The sequence below is a fragment of the Crocodylus siamensis genome, chromosome 1 (genome assembly GCF_052110815.1).
Source record: "Crocodylus siamensis isolate JL-2025a chromosome 1, ASM5211081v1, whole genome shotgun sequence".
Lineage (NCBI taxonomy): Eukaryota > Metazoa > Chordata > Crocodylia > Crocodylidae > Crocodylus > Crocodylus siamensis.
Window position 1 is genome coordinate 405,656,093 of NC_143395.1, and position 17,723 is coordinate 405,673,815.

The 17,723-nt window shown below is 45.4% G+C and overlaps 1 protein-coding gene across 2 annotated transcripts in view; it reads right to left on the reverse strand.

The window, feature by feature from the left end:
• The window catches only part of TMEM135 (transmembrane protein 135), a 346,955-nt gene that overhangs the window by 25,417 nt on the left and 303,815 nt on the right, over nucleotides 1-17,723 (reverse strand). For both annotated transcript variants that reach the window (XM_090030607.1, XM_090030608.1), the window contains 2 exons: nucleotides 14,376-14,522; nucleotides 3,946-4,015 (listed from right to left, as the gene is read on the reverse strand). In XM_090030607.1, coding sequence (XP_089886733.1) covers nucleotides 3,946-4,015; nucleotides 14,376-14,522 — 217 coding nt within the window. The remainder of the gene's footprint in view (nucleotides 1-3,945; nucleotides 4,016-14,375; nucleotides 14,523-17,723) is intronic.

Here is a 17,723-nt window from a genome sequence, read left to right on the forward strand (position 1 = left end):
AGATAACATATTTACAGAGCATTTCCATTATCTACAGGGATAGGAAGTGATATTGTTTTTAAATCAGCTAAGCAAGGTGCCAAATCACACGCCTTAATTTCCATAGAAAGACTGAAAGAAACAAGAAAGGAAGAAGAGGAGGAGTTAAATCTGCATATCATATCTCTGCACAAGAACACTGTATACTGCAGAAATGCTGCTATATGAGACTAAGAAAAGGCAAAAATAGTGATACAATAAGATGACATATCTCCAAAAATCACTGAATAATCCATTTTTAAAACAGATTCTTTAAAAAACAAACAAACAGTATCTTGGCATTATTATAATTCATGTTCAAAAATATCTGTATTGAATCCAGTTAGCAGGTAAAGTGGATGACACATGCTGTTATCTGCTACAATGGCACAGACAAAATAGCACTTCTCATATATATAAGTATGATGGCTAATGTATGCCCATTCCCTACAATCCTCACCTCACCTATTCATATTACAGGATAGCACCAACTCAATCAAAGGAGACAGGAAAGATGTTCATGAAATATTGCTACTGGGCTCGAAAGTGCTCTTCAGAAGTTTGCAGTGGCAAGAAACAACCAACCCCCCACCCCAATTATTTCGAATATGAAGTAGTAGTAGGCAACTGTTGAGCCTTCTGGATCATGGTGTATGCATGAGAGGTCACCATGACCTTTGACAGGAATATAGAGGAGTGGAGGCTGCTCAGACTCCCCCTCCCCCCGCCAACCTTTAGATCATTGAGACAGAAGACAAAGGACAGACTGAGTCTGGATGTTTGATGCCTTGATGACTGTAGTTATATAAATCTTAAGTGAAATCTATGAATATTAGACAGTAAATCAACTACTATATAGCATGAAAATAAAATGTTACTGCATTAATGGCTGACTTATTCAATTAAATATAGAGTAGGAGAAAGAAACAGCCTGGAATGGCCATGTTAGCATAGTTATAGTAATACAAATTGTTCAGCAGTAAGGAGAAATGTAATAGAGGGGGAAAATCTGGTAATAAGTATTTAATTGAAACAACATCACATTAAAAAACTATGCTACTGCTTTGTTAGTAGGCAGCTATTACTGATCAAAGGTAATCTTAGAAAGAGCTCAAAGCTACGTGTGTATATATTAATCCAGAAAACATCCCACTCTCTTAGATATCCACAGATCTTTAAAATGCCATATGTGTAAATACAAAGGACGCAATTCCATGCACATATTTTTACTTATACTTTGTAAATAAAAATATATAAACTCGCGAAGTGCAAAATCAAAGAAATTCAGAAAAATGGTGGCCAACCTAACATTAATTCCACTAGTTATATCATTGTCATTCAGACTTAATGTATAATAGTATGCCAAAAAGAGGCCTTTGCAGAAAATGTAAGATACAAACCAAAGGTGCAGTGGAGCTCTCTAAAAACACCATAATCCTTTCCTTTGTTAGGCGTACTGGCTAATGGAAACATCATCTATTTCCTTAGTTATGAAGAACCTTAAAACAGTTGTGAGAGGCAAGGATTTCTTAAGGTGTTATGTTTTATTAAACCAATGGTATAGTTGGGATAGGATTACACAAGCTTTTGAATGCAAGTATTTTTCAGAAGAATGCATTCAAAAGCTTGTCCAACTCCATCCCAACTATGCAGCCGAACCAATAAAAGACATCACGCTAAGAAATCCTTACCTCATGTAATTCCTGGACCATCACAGCTATATCACTGGAACACTACTTTAACCAGCTGATCATTCTGCTGACTGAACCTCTTGACCCTCCAGCTTAAAACAAAGCAGCATGGGCTCCATCATTAATCGGGAAGGGAGATGCCTTGTCTTCAAGAAATTATACTCTAGAGAAAATAAAGTCTTGTGGGTGTATTTATAGCTGTCACGGCTGTGCATGTATCACTTTGCACTCAGGACCTATGGGGATTTGGATGAGATTATAAGGGTCAAAAGGCAAAGCGTGTACAAACTAATGACTAGGGCAGCAGTCTGCTGCAAATGTGCATTTATAGTGAAATTCAACCTAATGAATGAAGAGACAACATGAAAAGACCTTTGTATCACTTAAGCCCATAATGTAGGCTTACTTATGCACGTAAGCCCCATGAACCTGCACAAACCCTTTGCATTAGGGTGAATGTAACTCTTACAGAGCTTTCTAAAATCAGTAGTCTCCATCTATCCACTGAGAGATATATCTTCATCCATATACAAATTCCACATTTTTGGTGAATACCTGATGCATTTTGGCCCCTGTTTTGAATGTTATCTTTCTTGGATCCTTAAACATTCATTTCTGTAGCCAGAAATTGGCAGGGAGGGATCTTGGAAGCTGTACCAAAGCTACAAGGGGCTGTTACATTGAATGGCTCTTGCCTGTGAACAAGAGGGTTGGCTTTTGGAAGAACCACCGTCTTTGTGCAATAAAGAAGCCAGTGGGATATGGTCTCAGAAAAATTCCCCAGCTGCCACAGAGAAGCAGAACAGCTATCAAAGGATGTTTTAAAAGAGAGATATTCTTCAAGCAAGAAAACAAAACCCCAAAACACTTTCATCACCAGACATAGGATAGTGGAGGCCGGGCAGGTGTTAGTTTAAAATGTTCAGTCTTTGTGCATGTAACCAGAAGGTATTATTGGGATTCTGAAGATTTTGCAAATATTTTATTTTATACACTAGTCTTCTAGCCTCTAGAGCAAAACACTCATAGACCTGAATGAAACGGTAGTGCTTGATACGATGTTTTGCTGAAACTGAAACAAAACACTATGCAACTTAATGGTGCACCAAAATATTTCAGTTTAAAAAAAATAGTAAAAAAATTGACACCGAATAACAGGTAAACTAACTTGTATAAAATATTAAAATTGCTATTGCCCTTTGCTCTACCCTAAGGAAGCGCTACTTCATGGTCACGGCAGCTAGGATCTGGAACCAACTTCCAAGAGAAGTGGTGCTGGCTCCTACCCTGGGGGTTTTTAAGAGTTTGGATGAACATCTTGCTGGGGTCGTTGACCCCAGTATTATTTCCTGCCATGGCAGGGGTCGGACTAGATGATCTACTCAGGTCCCTTCTGACCCTAAAAACTATGAAACTAAGTTTAGCTACTCATACCTTTTAAAAACACCAAGGAATTAATTCTAACAGGATGTAAAATTTTAATGAAAAAGGTAGGGGAGTTTTATGGCAAAATATAGCCTCTGAAAAATCTCAACTGTCCAGACAGCCATATCTGCTGCTCCAGAAATAAAAAAAAAAAAAATGTAAACTATTAAGAGACAGCTCTGCTGGAGTCTCACCAAAAGTAAAGAACGTATGGCAGGTGGCACCACCTGTGCCAAACTAATTCCAGCTAACACAATCTCCTCCACACAGTACTCCCCTGAAAAAAAATGCACTGACCATGTTATGAAGGATAATTTATGCCAACAGACACAGACAACTCTCCCTGTGTACAGCAACTGTGGACAAATCTCCCATTACCCTTGCCCCTTAAAATAAATTAATAGGCAAGCAAGTCCAAAATCAAATACCAGTGTGCCAGATATGCACAGCTGTATGTGTGCTGCTACAGATCCATCTGATGAACACAGCACATTCCAGGTACTTTATTTAGGGTGGAGCTGCAAGAAGGATCAGTTACACAGTCCATCACATAATTAAGCAAATCTCTTGCTGATCTGTTTTTCATTCACTTTAAATTCTTGGTTGATTTTAATTGATCCCAAAGTCTCAGGAACTCCAAAAGGGCTAACTTAGAAGGTGTTTTTCACAAACTTGTCAGCTCTATAATGGAAAAAGCAGCATCAACAGGCTTCTTCCCCATTTCTTACTTATCTATATTTATTCTGTGCTAAACTTCATGTTTTTACCAGTTTCAATCCATGTTTATAAATTTGCCTTTGTTTGTACTTACTTTAACGCAATATGAGATGCAGTTATCTTCAAAGTGTTTACAGCATCTATGCCTTGGTCCATGTTTGCACCTGCAAAAGTAACAATGAAATCTGGATTAACTGGCAGCTGTTTTTTGTGCAACTGACAGGAGACTTTGTAAATTTTTCCTTTCTAGAAACATAAAACATTTCCTTGCTACTAATTAATTTGCAGTTGCATATGGTAAGGCATCGTGTATCTTTAGGATGCCATCAAGGGGCTGTGAAAGTTAATGCTTCCTTAATTCGTATTTCTGAAATATACACAAATGTGTTTTGACCCTGTACAAAGTTTTGCACCCAAAAGCTTCTCCACTATGGTTTATAAAGAAGAATTACAAATCATTCCACTCCATCAACAGGGAATTGCAGCTGGGCTTATCTACACTGTATCTCATGATCAATGACCTCGCCTTAACTTCTATACTAGCAGTGTTTTTTCTAACTCTAGTTCAGCTATGCCTTGTCCCCTAAAAACTACAGGGGAGCAATGCAAAACAGTTTTGCAGCTGAGTAGATACACAGGTCTTTTCTAAGACCTATTCATACTATGATGATTCCAGCATGGTGAAAGTGTATTAGCTTCACTGTGGTATGAGACTTCTACTTGGGGGTCAAGGATTTGACCCCAAGAATACGTAAGATAACATTTAAGGGAGAGGGGTATATAGACATAGACACAGAATTAAAGGAAAGCAACTCTGAACCAGATTTTTAAAAAGTATGTTTTCCTGTAGCCAAAAACTTCTGGTTTAATGCAAAACAAAGCAGACAACATATATACTGTGCCAAATATCTTGGAAGTTTTGAATCATGGATTGTAAAGTATATTGGCCATAAATCATCCATGAGGTCAGTTAATGTAGCAAAAATTGTAATGAGAATGTGATCAAGTTACAGGCATTTAGACTCAATTATATCTGAAAAGAAACATGTGGAAGAGAAACCTGAGAGCATATTAGGATTAACAATTGAATGGGTTTTGAATGCCTCGGAGCAGGGAGTTTGGAAATCCCAAAGGAATACACTCCTCTCATTTGTCAAGCATTTAGCTTCTAGCATTCAATAAACGTGTTTTTGCTAGAGGGGCTACTGACCAGGTCTTGCCATCTTAGTTCAAGCAAGGGGTATTTAAAATGAAATAAGTCTACAGAACTCAACTGGGAGATCCTGTGTTACTGCCCAAACAGCTTCTAGCCGTCATGTAGCTTGTTGCTGGAGGTAACTGTTTCCTTCCATTTGAAGGGCTTTCACCCACAAAGCAGCCATCTTCACCTCCTCCAGAACATGAGAAAATTTCCTCTCTACTGCATGTAACAACAGACCTTGGAGGCTGCCCTAACAGCACACAGTTGTACGCGACAAAGTTGGAGTTATGCAAGAGCGTTTTTGAAAGACTAATAATTTAAGTACAGCAATTTAGAGGTAAACTGAAAGAGGTGAGGATAGTAAAAGGTTTTTTTTTCTTCTTTAAAGTAGATACCTGTTCATGTCTTTGGAATAACCCACTGTTTTCTTGGAAAGCAGGTTACCGATGCATCTTTTCAAAGGTCTAAAAAATTGAGTTTTATCTTTCAATAAGCATAGTGTATGGCAAATGTGACTGCTGCAATAAGCAACAGTATGTCAATCAAGGTATTCTTAAAGGATAAGTGGGAGAACAACCACAGGGTTCAAAACAACATGGTTAATTTCAAATAATTTAGGATCGATTTCCTTTCTAGCTGAGCTGTAATTATTACAGGCACTTCTGAAGTACAACTTTTATTTAGGGGAAAATTTACAAAGGACCCAGAGTGATTGAGTGATTTAGAAAATGATTCTGGCTTCTAAGAGACCTTACTTTTGATAATTTAACCTTAAGTTCATTCTCAAAAACAGCTCAGGTATTTAAAACAAACTCCAGACTGGTAAACTAGACCCACAGGCAGGACTTAGGAAGAAGCATTCAGATATCTAAACTTAGGTTTCCATATATTTGCAGAAGTCTTCTCACCTAAGCAGGTAGACACTAAACTTGACTCTGAAGCAGACTCTTAGCTGGGAGGGGAAGTCCTGGGTTCTGGTCCTTGCCACCAGGGTTATTTCTGTGTTTCATTCATAAGCACTCCAGGAAGCAGAGACTAGAACTGAGATTTTTCTACTTCCCAGAAACTAGTCCTCCAAAGCTTTTACAACTGTAATATAATAAAAGGCTTAGTCTGCCTGTAATGCTGGGGGCCAAATACACATGCACTCTGGAGAGGGTGGGGGCAACTGGCTGCACGGACCCACCCCCTCAGGCAGGGAGTCCTTAGGCTTTAAACCTGTATTGACTTGCCCCACCTCCTATCAAAGCTGATAAGAGACAGGGGCAATAGGACCCAGGAGGAGCATCAGCAGGACTGAGCAGCCCAGCCCATCCCACCCCCAGCAATTGCACTCCCTGCCTGTTAGCACTGTAGTATCATGTGGCCTGGCTGCATTGCCAGAGCAGGGAGCATGGAGCCGTTATTAGGGTGCGTGTGTATCTGGCATGGGTGTGTGTGGTGTGTGTATGTGTGGGGTGTGTTGTGTGTGTAGCCAGGAGCAGAGTGGGAGGGTGGGTGTGGGTGTGCAGCCAGAGGCAGAGTGGGTGGGTGGGTGGGTGGGTGTGGTTGTGCAGCCAGAAGCAGTGTGTGGGTGTGGTTGTACAGCCAGGGGCAGAGTGGGTGTGGGGTGTGGGTGAGGAGCCAGGGGCAGAATGGGTGGGTCGATGTGGTTGTACAGCCAGGGGCAGAATGGGTGACTGGGGGTGAGCGTGTAGCCACTGGCAGAGTGCATGGGGTTGTGTGTGTGCTCATAAGATGAGCCCCACATGCACTCCGCATCATACACATGCCACCATACTCCCCTCACACCGCCATACACACAGACCCCAACATGCACACCCCCTCACACAGCCCAGGCACCCTCCCCCCACACACAACTCCCCAGAAGCCCCATACCCACCCACACCCCACATATCCACACCCACATGTGCTCCCTTATCCAATACACCCACAGACTCCCACAAACCTATACCCACCCCTCACAATACACAAGAGTAAAACTTCATTTTAAGATGTTGTGCAATCCCCTTTATGTACACTACACAAATACATGTGAATCAGGACAAAAATATTTTTTTAAATCAGATTAATGAATGCTGTACGTTTCTTTTTTAGAATATAATTTGGTATTTTTCTGGTTCTAAGATGGCACAACCCCTTGCTGAAAGGAGTACTTTGGGGGAAGGGGATGGACTTCTGGTAGTAAAGGTCAGGGGTAAGAGGGTGCAACTTCTGGTCACAGGATGGCAACCAGGCGGTGGGGCACCTGCCAAGGGGCAGAGGTATATATGTGGCCTTTGACAGCTTGCCAAAACTCAGTTAGTGGCCCTCCGCCCAAAATAATTGCCTGCCCCTGGTTTACGTGGCCAGCCCCAAAGCGTGAGTGATGGGGGGCATGTAAACTCTCCCTGAAACGTTCTGTCATTTATGATGGGCAATCGGCTAGTATATATATAACCCTTGTCCTAGAAGAACAATCCTGTTTTGACCTAGGGAGGCACATAAGCCCTTCCTTTCTTGGAAGGACTTATTCCTTTCTTCCTTCCTTTCAGCAGTTGGGGAGCAGCAGCAGAAGGAGCAGGGTGCACGTGTGCCACATGTGTACCCCCTTACCTCAGCAGCGAAGGCAGCAGCTGCGGAGGAGACAGCGGCAGGGGCAGCAACAACTGATTCCCTCTAAGGTAAGTGGGGCAGAAGGTATAGCACAACTGAAGGTGGATCCAGAGGGGAAGCCCTTCGGAGCCCTCTTAGCTCACCCAACAGTGAGCCGTGCTCTTGAGTCACGCGTGGGCAGCGCACATGAACAGTGCGCACAAACAGGCACGCTCTGTAAGGGCGCACCGGCGTTTGCGCCGGTGTTCGCGTAAGGCGGGCATGAGGTAGCTGCCCAGAGCAGCACCTCCAACGAGCATAAGCTGTAGGCGCAGCTCTGCAAACATGGTGCAGATGTGGAGCATGGCTGCCAGGGGCCCCGCCCTGGTGCTGCTGCCTGCCATGGGCTTTTCTGAGGCCTCCACCCAGACGGAGCTCATGGTGGGGCCGGTGGCCCCTTCCCCTTGTCTGTGGGGGGGGGGGGGCTCGGTGGGGTCCGGGGGGCGGGGCCCGGTAGTCCCCTTGCCTGCCCTTCCTATGCACAACTTAGGGCCCTGGAAGAGCAGGTGAGGGAGCTCCAGGCTCAGGTGAGCAGGCTGAGGGGGATCAGGGATACAGAGGATGAAATTGATGCCTATCTCTGTTCTCTGCAGGCCTGGTCACACATTGTACAGCCCCTACAGGAGATGCATCCAATGCAGGAGTGGTAGAAGGTGTCCAAATCCAGAGCTGCTAGGCCTAGGGTGGTGGAAGCTCCCCAGGTTCACCTGGGGAACAGGTTTGACGCCCTGGCAGCTGTGATGGAGAAAGACAGAGGAATTGCCTCCGGCAGGGACGATGCCATTCTCCACATGACAAAGAATGGGCAGAGAGCGAACATCAGCAGAAAGAAATGCTGGGTCCTCATCATCCGAGACTCCATCTTATGAGGCCTGGGAGGTCCCAATTGCCAGCCTGACCTCATGACGAGAGAGGTCTGCTTCATGCCTGGGGCTTGGGTTAGGGACATCATGGAGAGGATTCCGGCCTACATCCAACCTGCAGACCAGTACCCCATGGTTGTCATCCACATGGGAATGAAAGACACGGCCGGGGCAACCCTGACTGCATTATGAAGGAATTCCAGGCTCTGGGGGACAGCCTTAAGGAGACGGGGGGGCAGATGGTATTCTCCTCTCTCCTTCCAGTGAGTAGGCGGGGATGCCGACATGAGGCCTGCATTGGCGAGGTCAACCGGCGCTTATGCAGTTGGTGCCGCCAGGCAGGCCTTGGGGTCCTAGATAACAACCCATGCTTTTGGGTGGGGGACTTGCTGGGGTGGGATGGGCTTCACCTCTCTCCTGAAGGCAAGTTTGTCGTCTCTTCCAAGTTGGCTGATCTCGTACGGTGAGCTTTAAACTAGCCTCGCCAGGGGAGGGGACTGCAGGAAGACGAGGAGACACCACCCAAGCAAAACAGGTGACAAATGCAAGGAGTGCCCAGGTAAGAAACAGGGGTCCAGACAGTCTCCCAAATCAGGGGGTGAAACACACAGCTAGGCAAGGCCTTAATGCCTATATACCAATGCTCGTAGTATGGGGAATAAATAGGAGAAACTTGCCCTCAGAATAGCCAGTTCAGACCCAGACATAATAGGGCTTACAGAAATGTGGTAGGATTCATCCTACGACTAGACAGTTAGCATTAGGGGCTATAGGCTTTACAGGTGGGATAGAGAAGCAAGGAAAGACAGAGGTGTGGCACTCTATGTAAAGGAGTAATACACATCCTCTGCCAGCAGAATGGGGTCAGAGGAGGGCAAGTTGAAGTGCTCTGGGTTAAGATACAAGGGGGCCATGGGGAGAGGGATCTAACAGTGGGGGTCTACTACATACCCCGCAATCAAGGGGAGAAGCTAGACTGGGAATTTTCAGGCCAGCTTGCAGAGGCGCTTAAGGCAAGGGATGTAGTTGTCATGGGTGATTTAAATTACCCAGACATCTGCTGGGAGGAACAGTCAGCCAGAACGGACCGTTCTAGGAGGTTCCTGGCCAAGATACAGGGCCTCCACTTAATTCAGGAGGTGCACAGTCCCACCAGAGGAAATGCCCTGTTGGACCTGGTCCTGGCCACAGGCGATGACCTGGTAAGGGGCTTCCAGGTTCTTGATAGGTGATAGGGATCATCGCTTGCTGGAATTCACCATCCAGCGCAGGGTGTCAAGGGCCTGAAGCAAGGTGGTAGCTCCTTCAACGAGTTGAGATTAGTGGGAGAGGTGCTGGGTGTCTCGAGAGCAGGGGAACTCAGTGCCCAAGATGAGTGGTCTTAAGGAGACTATACTCTTGGCCCAAGGGGTGACCATCCCAACAAGAAGCAAGGGGGGCAAGAGTGCCCGAAAGCCCCCCTGGGTCACCAAGGGCGTCTGGGAATGCCCGATTACCAAAAAGGCAGTGTACACCCAGTGGAAGGGGGGTGCTATCTCCAAAGAGGAGTATACCTCCTCTGCTCAGGCCTGTAGGGGGGCCATCAGGAAAGCTAAGGCAGACATAGAGCTAAGACTAGCGTCCAAGATCAAAGATAATAAAAAGTCCTTTTTCAAATATATAGGGAGGATGAAGAAAGCACTGGGAAATGTGGGGCCCCTGCAAGATTCTCTAGGCAATCTGATGGTTGTGCCAGAGGAGAAAGCAGACATCTTTAACCAATTCTTCATCTCTGTTTTCTTGTGCAGGGACCAGAACTTCCCCACCGTGATGCAAGACAGACTTGAGGGGAACACCTCCAGACCTCAGGTTGGAGAGGACCAGGTTAGAGAGCTTCTGGAGGGGCTGGATGTGTTCAAATCAGCAGGTCCAGATGTTGTCCACCCCAGGGTGTTGAGGGAGTTAGCAGGGCCCTTGGCACAGCTTTATGAGCGCTCGTGGTGCTCAGGCCAGGTGCCAGATGATTGGAAGATAGCCAACGTGGCCCCCATCTTCAAAAAAGGGGAGGAGGGAGGACCTGTGCAACTATAGGCCCATCAGTCTTACCTCAATCCTAGGGAAACTCTTTGAGAAGATCATCAAGGAGCACACCTGCTATGGGCTGGCTTCAAGGATGATGCTCAAGGGCAACCAGCATGGTTTCATTAGGGGCAGGTCATGTCAGACCAACTTGATTGCCTTTTATGATCAGGTCACAAAAACATTGGATGCAGGTGTCGCCACAGACGCAGTCTTTCTGTACTTCAGCAAGGCCTTTGACACCGTCTCCCACCTCATCCTCATTAAAAAACTAGGCGACTGTGGCATTGATGCCTATACAGTCAGATGGATTGCAGATTGGCTGAATGGTTGCACTAAGGGGGTGGTGGTGGATGGGTCATATTTGACCTGGGAAGAAGTGGGCAGCGGAGTCCCCCAGGGCTCGGTCCTTGGGCCTGCGATGTTCAATCTCTTTATCAGCAATTTGGAAAGCAACCTGTTTAAATTTGCTGATGATACCAAAATTTGGGGTGAGGTGAGCACGCTAGTAGGGAGGGAAAGACTGCAGCAAGACCTGGATAGGTTACAGGGGTGGGCTAACAAAAACAGGATGTGTTTCAATACTGACAACTGCAGGGTGCTGCACTTGGGCAGTAGAAACCAGCAGCACACTTATAAGATAGGAAACTCTCCTCTTGACAGCACGGAGGCAGAAAGGGATCTTGGAGTCATTATTGACTCCAAGATGAACATGGGCTGACCATGCGAGGTCAAGGTTGGCAGGGCTAACCGCATCTTGTTGTGCATCCACAGGTGCATCTCAAGTAGGGCCAAGGAGGTGATCCTCCCCCTCTATGCAACACTGGTCAGGCCACAGCTGGAGTACTGTGTCCAGTTCTATGCACCCCACTTCAGGAGGGATGTGGACAACATTGAGAGAGTCCAGAGGAGGGCTACCCACATGATCAGGGGCTACAGGGCAGACTCTACAATGAGAGACTGCGGGACCTGAACCTGTTCAGCCTTCACAAGAGAAGGGGGGGACCTGGTGACCGTCTATCAACTCACTAGGGGGGACCAGAAGGATTTGGGAGAGACCTTGTTTCCCCTAGCACCCCCTGGCATAACAAGGAATAACGGCCACAAGTTGTTGGAGAGGAGGTTTAGATTAGACATCCGTAAGAACTACTTCACAGTTGGGGCGGCTAGGAGCTGGAACCAACTTCCAAGGGAAGTGGTGCTGGCTCCTACCCTGGGGGTCTTTAAGAAGAGGCTTGATGCCTACCTGGCTGGAGTCATTTGAGCCCAGTTTTTCTCCCGCCCAGGCGGGGGGTCGGACTTGAAGATCTACAAGGTCCCTTCTGACCCTACTTCTATGATTCTCTAAATGAGCAGCCTCTACGACCTCTACAACTTCCTACATGCAGCAGGCGGGTATGTCTGAATTCCTGTCTCTAGGCCTCAATATTCTACTCTTTGGATCCAACTCTGCCAGAGCAGGGGATGACCCAGAGGAGATGGACACTCCTACCTTCTGTCTAGTAGCCAGTGATTATGGCTGTAGTCCAGAAAGTCAAGGACCTGGTTTCCAGGCATTCAGAGGCAGATCCAGGGATGGTGTAGCACCACTGTCACAACTCTCAGAACTCACTGGCACTTCAGTGGAGCTCCTGCTAGGAACTTCATATGTGCTGCAAGCTATACACAGTCACCACTGGGTGGTATGGGCTCTGTCTAGGATCTTTCCTTTCAAACAGCTCTGGAACACACTGCACTCTTCACTCTTCCCCTCCATTCTCCCTTCTTCCTGCTGCATTCAGGAGCAAGGGAAAGGAGATCTCATTTGCATCCAGCATCGCAGAAAAGGGCTGTGGCTGCATTCCCTTCAGCTGAGGCATGTGCGCAATAAACTCTCTTCATTGTGAATGTGCCCAGCCTCAAGGGGGTGTGATCACACCCCTGTCACCACAACCTGGACCAGGCTGCCTACTCTACGGGTATCTGAATACTTATCTTCCACTTCCCATAAACCAATAAGACTGGGCAGGAAACCCTCGCTACCAAGCTGTGTGGGGGCAGATAGGGGTCAGAGAAAGAGAGTGAAGCAAGATGGAACCTGACTCTGTACCCTTCTATTGTGTTTGGAAAATAGTTTTCCTAGTGCATATTACACCTAGTATTCTTTTACCCCTTCTAACATTTATAGTCTACTAATAAACTGCAAAATGGAAAGCTTTTTCTGAAATTAACAAAACAGACAGACTGGATCTAGTAATTAACTAAGAAATAAAGTTTATAAATAAGCCCTGGGAAAAGGGAAAGGGAAAAATGCTTTGAACTATTATATCAAGTATGATGTTGGTGCCTAATAAATCATAAGCCTGAGATTTTCTAAATAGCCTGTATTCAGGAGATGGATCAGATGACCTTTTAAGGTCCCCACCAGGTCTATTTTTTCCTGAGTCTGTTCTTATGTAATAATATTAGGTGTCTAACTCCCACTGAATTTTGGTTCCTGTGAAAATCCAAAAATAATTACAACACTAACAATAATTGCAATAAGTACATTTTGCTATAACATCACGACTCTTCTGTCTAGTTAGGCTGGTAATTGTGAGGACCTATACAACATTTATGACACACCACATCCAGCCATTATGCTACTGAATGACAGAACTACATAGTAAATATTACTCTAACTTCTCTAAAATCATAGCATATATACAGTATGATTTTACATTCCCTTCTTAGTGAATCAAGTATAATAAGAAATATTAAACCAACATGTTTCCTTGAATACAAGATGAGGTCCCCCTTACTCCCCCTCCAATAAACATAAGGGAACAAGAAGCCTTGTCCTGGATTTCAGTATCAGCCTGGGACAGGCATCAACTTAGCTCTAGCTTTGGCTCTGAGTCCCAGCCTGAAGCCAGAGTTGAGCTGCTGCCTACCCTGGGCTGAAATAGCTCATTTGGCAGGGGAGGGGCACATGACTGGAGTGGGTGAGTGCAGGGAGGCTGGGGGGAGGAACCTGCAGCCTGCAACCCCACCACTTGGCCCTCTGCCTCTGTCTGTTCACCTCTTCTTACTCCCTTCTCCCCAGCTGTCTCCTCCAGCCTTACCTTCTGCTTCACCTCCAGTCCCCCCAGTCCCGCCAGGAGCTATCGCCACTTCTCCCTGGCTGGGATCTCTCTGTTGCTGAGAGCCCCAGATCTGGAGCAGAGCTGCAGCAGAAGGCAAGGGGGGAAGGGGGACAATGATGCAGGGGTGGGGCAGTCAGGGGCTGGGTAGGCTGGGGAGCAGAGCTGTGGCAGAATGTAAGAGGGGGCTGGGGGGAAACAGGCACAATGTGTAAGGGATGTGGGGGTCAGGCTGCAGGGCAGAGCAGGGGGTGGAGGTGGCAAGAAGTTGGGGGGCAGGCACAGGGTGCAAGGGGCAAGTGGGTGGCAGGCTTTGTGGGGACAAGGTACAGGGGAGCAAGAGGAAGGCATGTGGGCCTTCGTCCCAAGCTCCTGCTTTCCTCGCCACAGCAGTGGGAGCCAAAGTGGGGGGAGGGGGAATGCAATTAAGACAATCTTCCACTAATTACATTCTATAACTGGAAAATTGCAACAAATTTATAATTATCCTTGTATAGAAATACAGTAACGCTATTGAATAACAGATCTTACTTCATTTACTTGTTAAAATAAGAGTTAAAAAAAATCACCTGAAGGCTAATTAAAGATAGCATAGTTACATAAAATATATAAACTAAAGTAACCAAAAAAAGCATCACTTAGAAATTTTTCTTTCCTTTTGACTCACACTTTGTCAACAAGTTTTTTTGTCAGAGTCATTATATTCATTTGCCGTGATACATCTTCACAGGGCTTTAACTTTCTTTCTGTTTTTGAAAATGCTGCTTCTGGTGAAAATGAATGTGTGGGAATTTCTTCTTTTCCTACAATGAACCTGGAAGGAAATCGAAAAGAGAAATGATAATTGTAACTTTTGTGTGTGTGTGTATATATATATATATATATATATATATACACACATACACACACACATATAACTATATATATACACACACACACATCACACCTTTTGGGGGGGGGATTTTGTGTGTGTGTGTGTGTGTGTGTGTGTGTGTGTAAATGGATTTCAGTTGCTCCTGACTGCACCAAACATTGATTCTGAGAAGATGGAAAGGCTTATGTCCCAGTCTGAAAAAAATCAGTATACTGACTTCTATTTATTCTCATACAGATAAATACAAAACTCTTTAAAAATGAAATTAAAGAAAAAACCTAAAGAGTGCAATGTGTTCTGAAACAAACACAGCTCTTATAATGGAAAACACCACATGACAAAGTGAAGATGTTCATACAGGAGATCTCCAAGAAGTTTCAGAAGAGAAGAAGGTAACACTGGAGCAGACGATCAGGACTGTATTTGTAAAATGAGTACTGTGTGTTCATTTTAGAGTAAGTTAAAGGCATATTTAGAGTGTTCCCCTAAAGCAGGTCACCTCATACTTTCCATTATAACCGGTTGTTTGAAATTTTGTGAAACTTTAAACAATCGGACTGAAGTTTTCCAAGCCTGGTGTCTAAGTCAGAATCATGGCCATCCCAGACCCCCAAATTTTTTTGAGAAAAATGTGACAGCCATTTCAGAGAATGTAGGAAGTAAAAAATATGCAACTTTTGCAATATGAAAAAACAGCCTTTTTTGAACAGCTCGTTTTCAAAGGGGTTTGAACAAAGATTATAAAATCTGGCAAGGAGATGAGTCAGCCTTTTTCTGTCTCCCAGGATCTAAGACCAGATCTGGCCAAGCTATAAGCCATTAAAATCAATATTGGGAAGCGTGAAGGAGAGCTTGCCAGGCACTTACTTGTGAAATTCTGAAAGTTTTGACTTCAACATTTCATCTGCACCATGAGGGCTCATGCCCTATTGAGAGTACCGTCTACATTGTGACTACAATAATAGTACAATATGTGTAGTACAAAAGTATTGCTCAGGAGGGAATGTAGATGGAACAGATCCTCTTATCTTTGATCTGAGGAAGGAACAAAGGGTGAGGCCAGAAGACTCTGAATTCTAATTCTCAGAACAACTTTACCACTTGTGTGAACTTTGTAACCCTCACTGAGTATGACCTCAAAACCTCCGTGTTAGATGGGAATCCCGTTTATAGATAGGAATAGAGGTTTGGAAAAGTCATTTTGTCTAGATAGGTTCTTATGCCATGTTTATTACCAAAGTATCTCTGAACCTTCCCGTAGCGTATTAAGACACATGACTCAAATCACCTGAGGTGTATTCCCTTCACCTCCAATGAACTGCAAATTGGAACAAATTTTCTGAAATTAACAAAAAAAGATGGGCTGAAACTAGTAATTAGCTTAGAAGTAAAGTACACAAGGGCAGCAATGTTTAGAAATAAGCCCTGGAAGAGGGGAATGGGAATAAAAATTCTTTGAACAATTATATCAAATATGCTGTTGGCTTCCTGTAGCAGAAGCTTGTGCAACGAGCTGTTATTTCAATCATATGTTTGGAGAGTATCTGTTTTTAAGGGTTCTTTTTAAATATCTTTGCTGGTATGTGTTAGTGCTACAAGAAAGCAAGGTCAAGGAACATACCTTACATGTGAAGCAGAAGCTGCTGTGGTTTGGGATGCTGCAGGATTTCATTCAGCAGCCTAAGACTGGCTCTGAGAGACCTCTATCCACTGCAGAGATGAGTGTAGACGCTGACCATAAAGTAACACCCTGGATTTTCAGGTGATCCTTTAGAGCAGTGGCTTTAGAGCAGTGGTTCAGGTGATCCTTTAGAGCAGTGGTTTTCACTTAATCACTTAAATTAATCTTAATTGATTAATTTAGCTAATTAAGTGCGAGGCTGCCCATTTTCTGCCCCACCGCTAGGAGGCATTATCTGCGGCTCCTTTTCCCCCCCTACACCGCAGCCTAAGCCTCGCAGATGATAACGATGTGGTTTGATCTGGGGCCTTGTAATTTGGCCCTCCCCTTGTCCTCCTGGGCTTTCCACAGCCCTATCTCGCTCTGTCACTCTGCGCCTTCCTGGCGCTTGGGCTCTCCGCAGGCCTGTGTGGCACTGCGCCGTGGTTTATGTGCCCCTTCCGGGCAGCTGACCAGATGCAGGTGTGGCCAATTCCCTCCTTAACCGATTGTCCCAGCAACCAGCACCTGGGTTCCTGCCTCTGCTCTGAGAGTAGCAGACACCTTAGTGTCCTGCTACATACCTTCCTCCTTAAGGCCCTCACTCACCCGGGTGGGTCCTCACGTTTGCGGGTACCGCCTTGATCCTGGGCTTCTCTGGGCCTTTCTTTGGTCACCCAGTAACTCAGGAGGCGCCTCCTACTCACCTTTTCCCCAAGGTCACACCAGATGGGATTTGCTAGGAGTTACCCTGGCAGGTAATCCCCCTCACATTAGCCAGCCTTGGTAGGGTGCCACTTAGGCCTGTCTTTTCTGCTATGATGGGGCTCCGCCAGTCGCTGTGGGATTCGCATATGATACCTTTCTCTAGCATCATTGCAATCTCCGTTTTTATCTGGCTTTGAAGTCACTAGGGAATCTGTCTCCAGTTCTCACGGATCACCTGGCCCGGAGGAGTCTTTATCTGGTGTACCACACCCTGAGCTTTCCCAGGGGTTCCCTGGGACACCTCTCTATACTCCCTGACTAGCTCGGCAGCCTGTCTTCTCTGTTCTTCTGACAGTCGCGGGGCCAGTTCTACATCACCTGGGCCACTTCCCTCTGTTAACGCGAGTCCCAATTCTAATTCCTCAGGATGAGGGGCTAAGTACATACACTCCTGGTCTTCCCACTTCTTCAACATATTAACATGGTATACCTGCTTCTTCTTCTGCTTATCTGTCTGATACACTTCAGAGTACATGGGCTCCACTTGGCGCGTGACTTCATAGGGTCCCTGCCACCGGGCAAGTGACTTACTCTCACTGGCTGGCAACAGAACCAACACGCAGTCCCCCACATCAAACTTCCTTTCCCAGGCGCCTCAGTTATAATGTTTCACTTATCACTGCTGGGCTTCTCTCAGATTTCCTAAAACCTCTTTCCGAGCTGCTTCCAGGTGTTCCTGCAGTTGGATCACGTATCGGATCATGTTTTGGTCT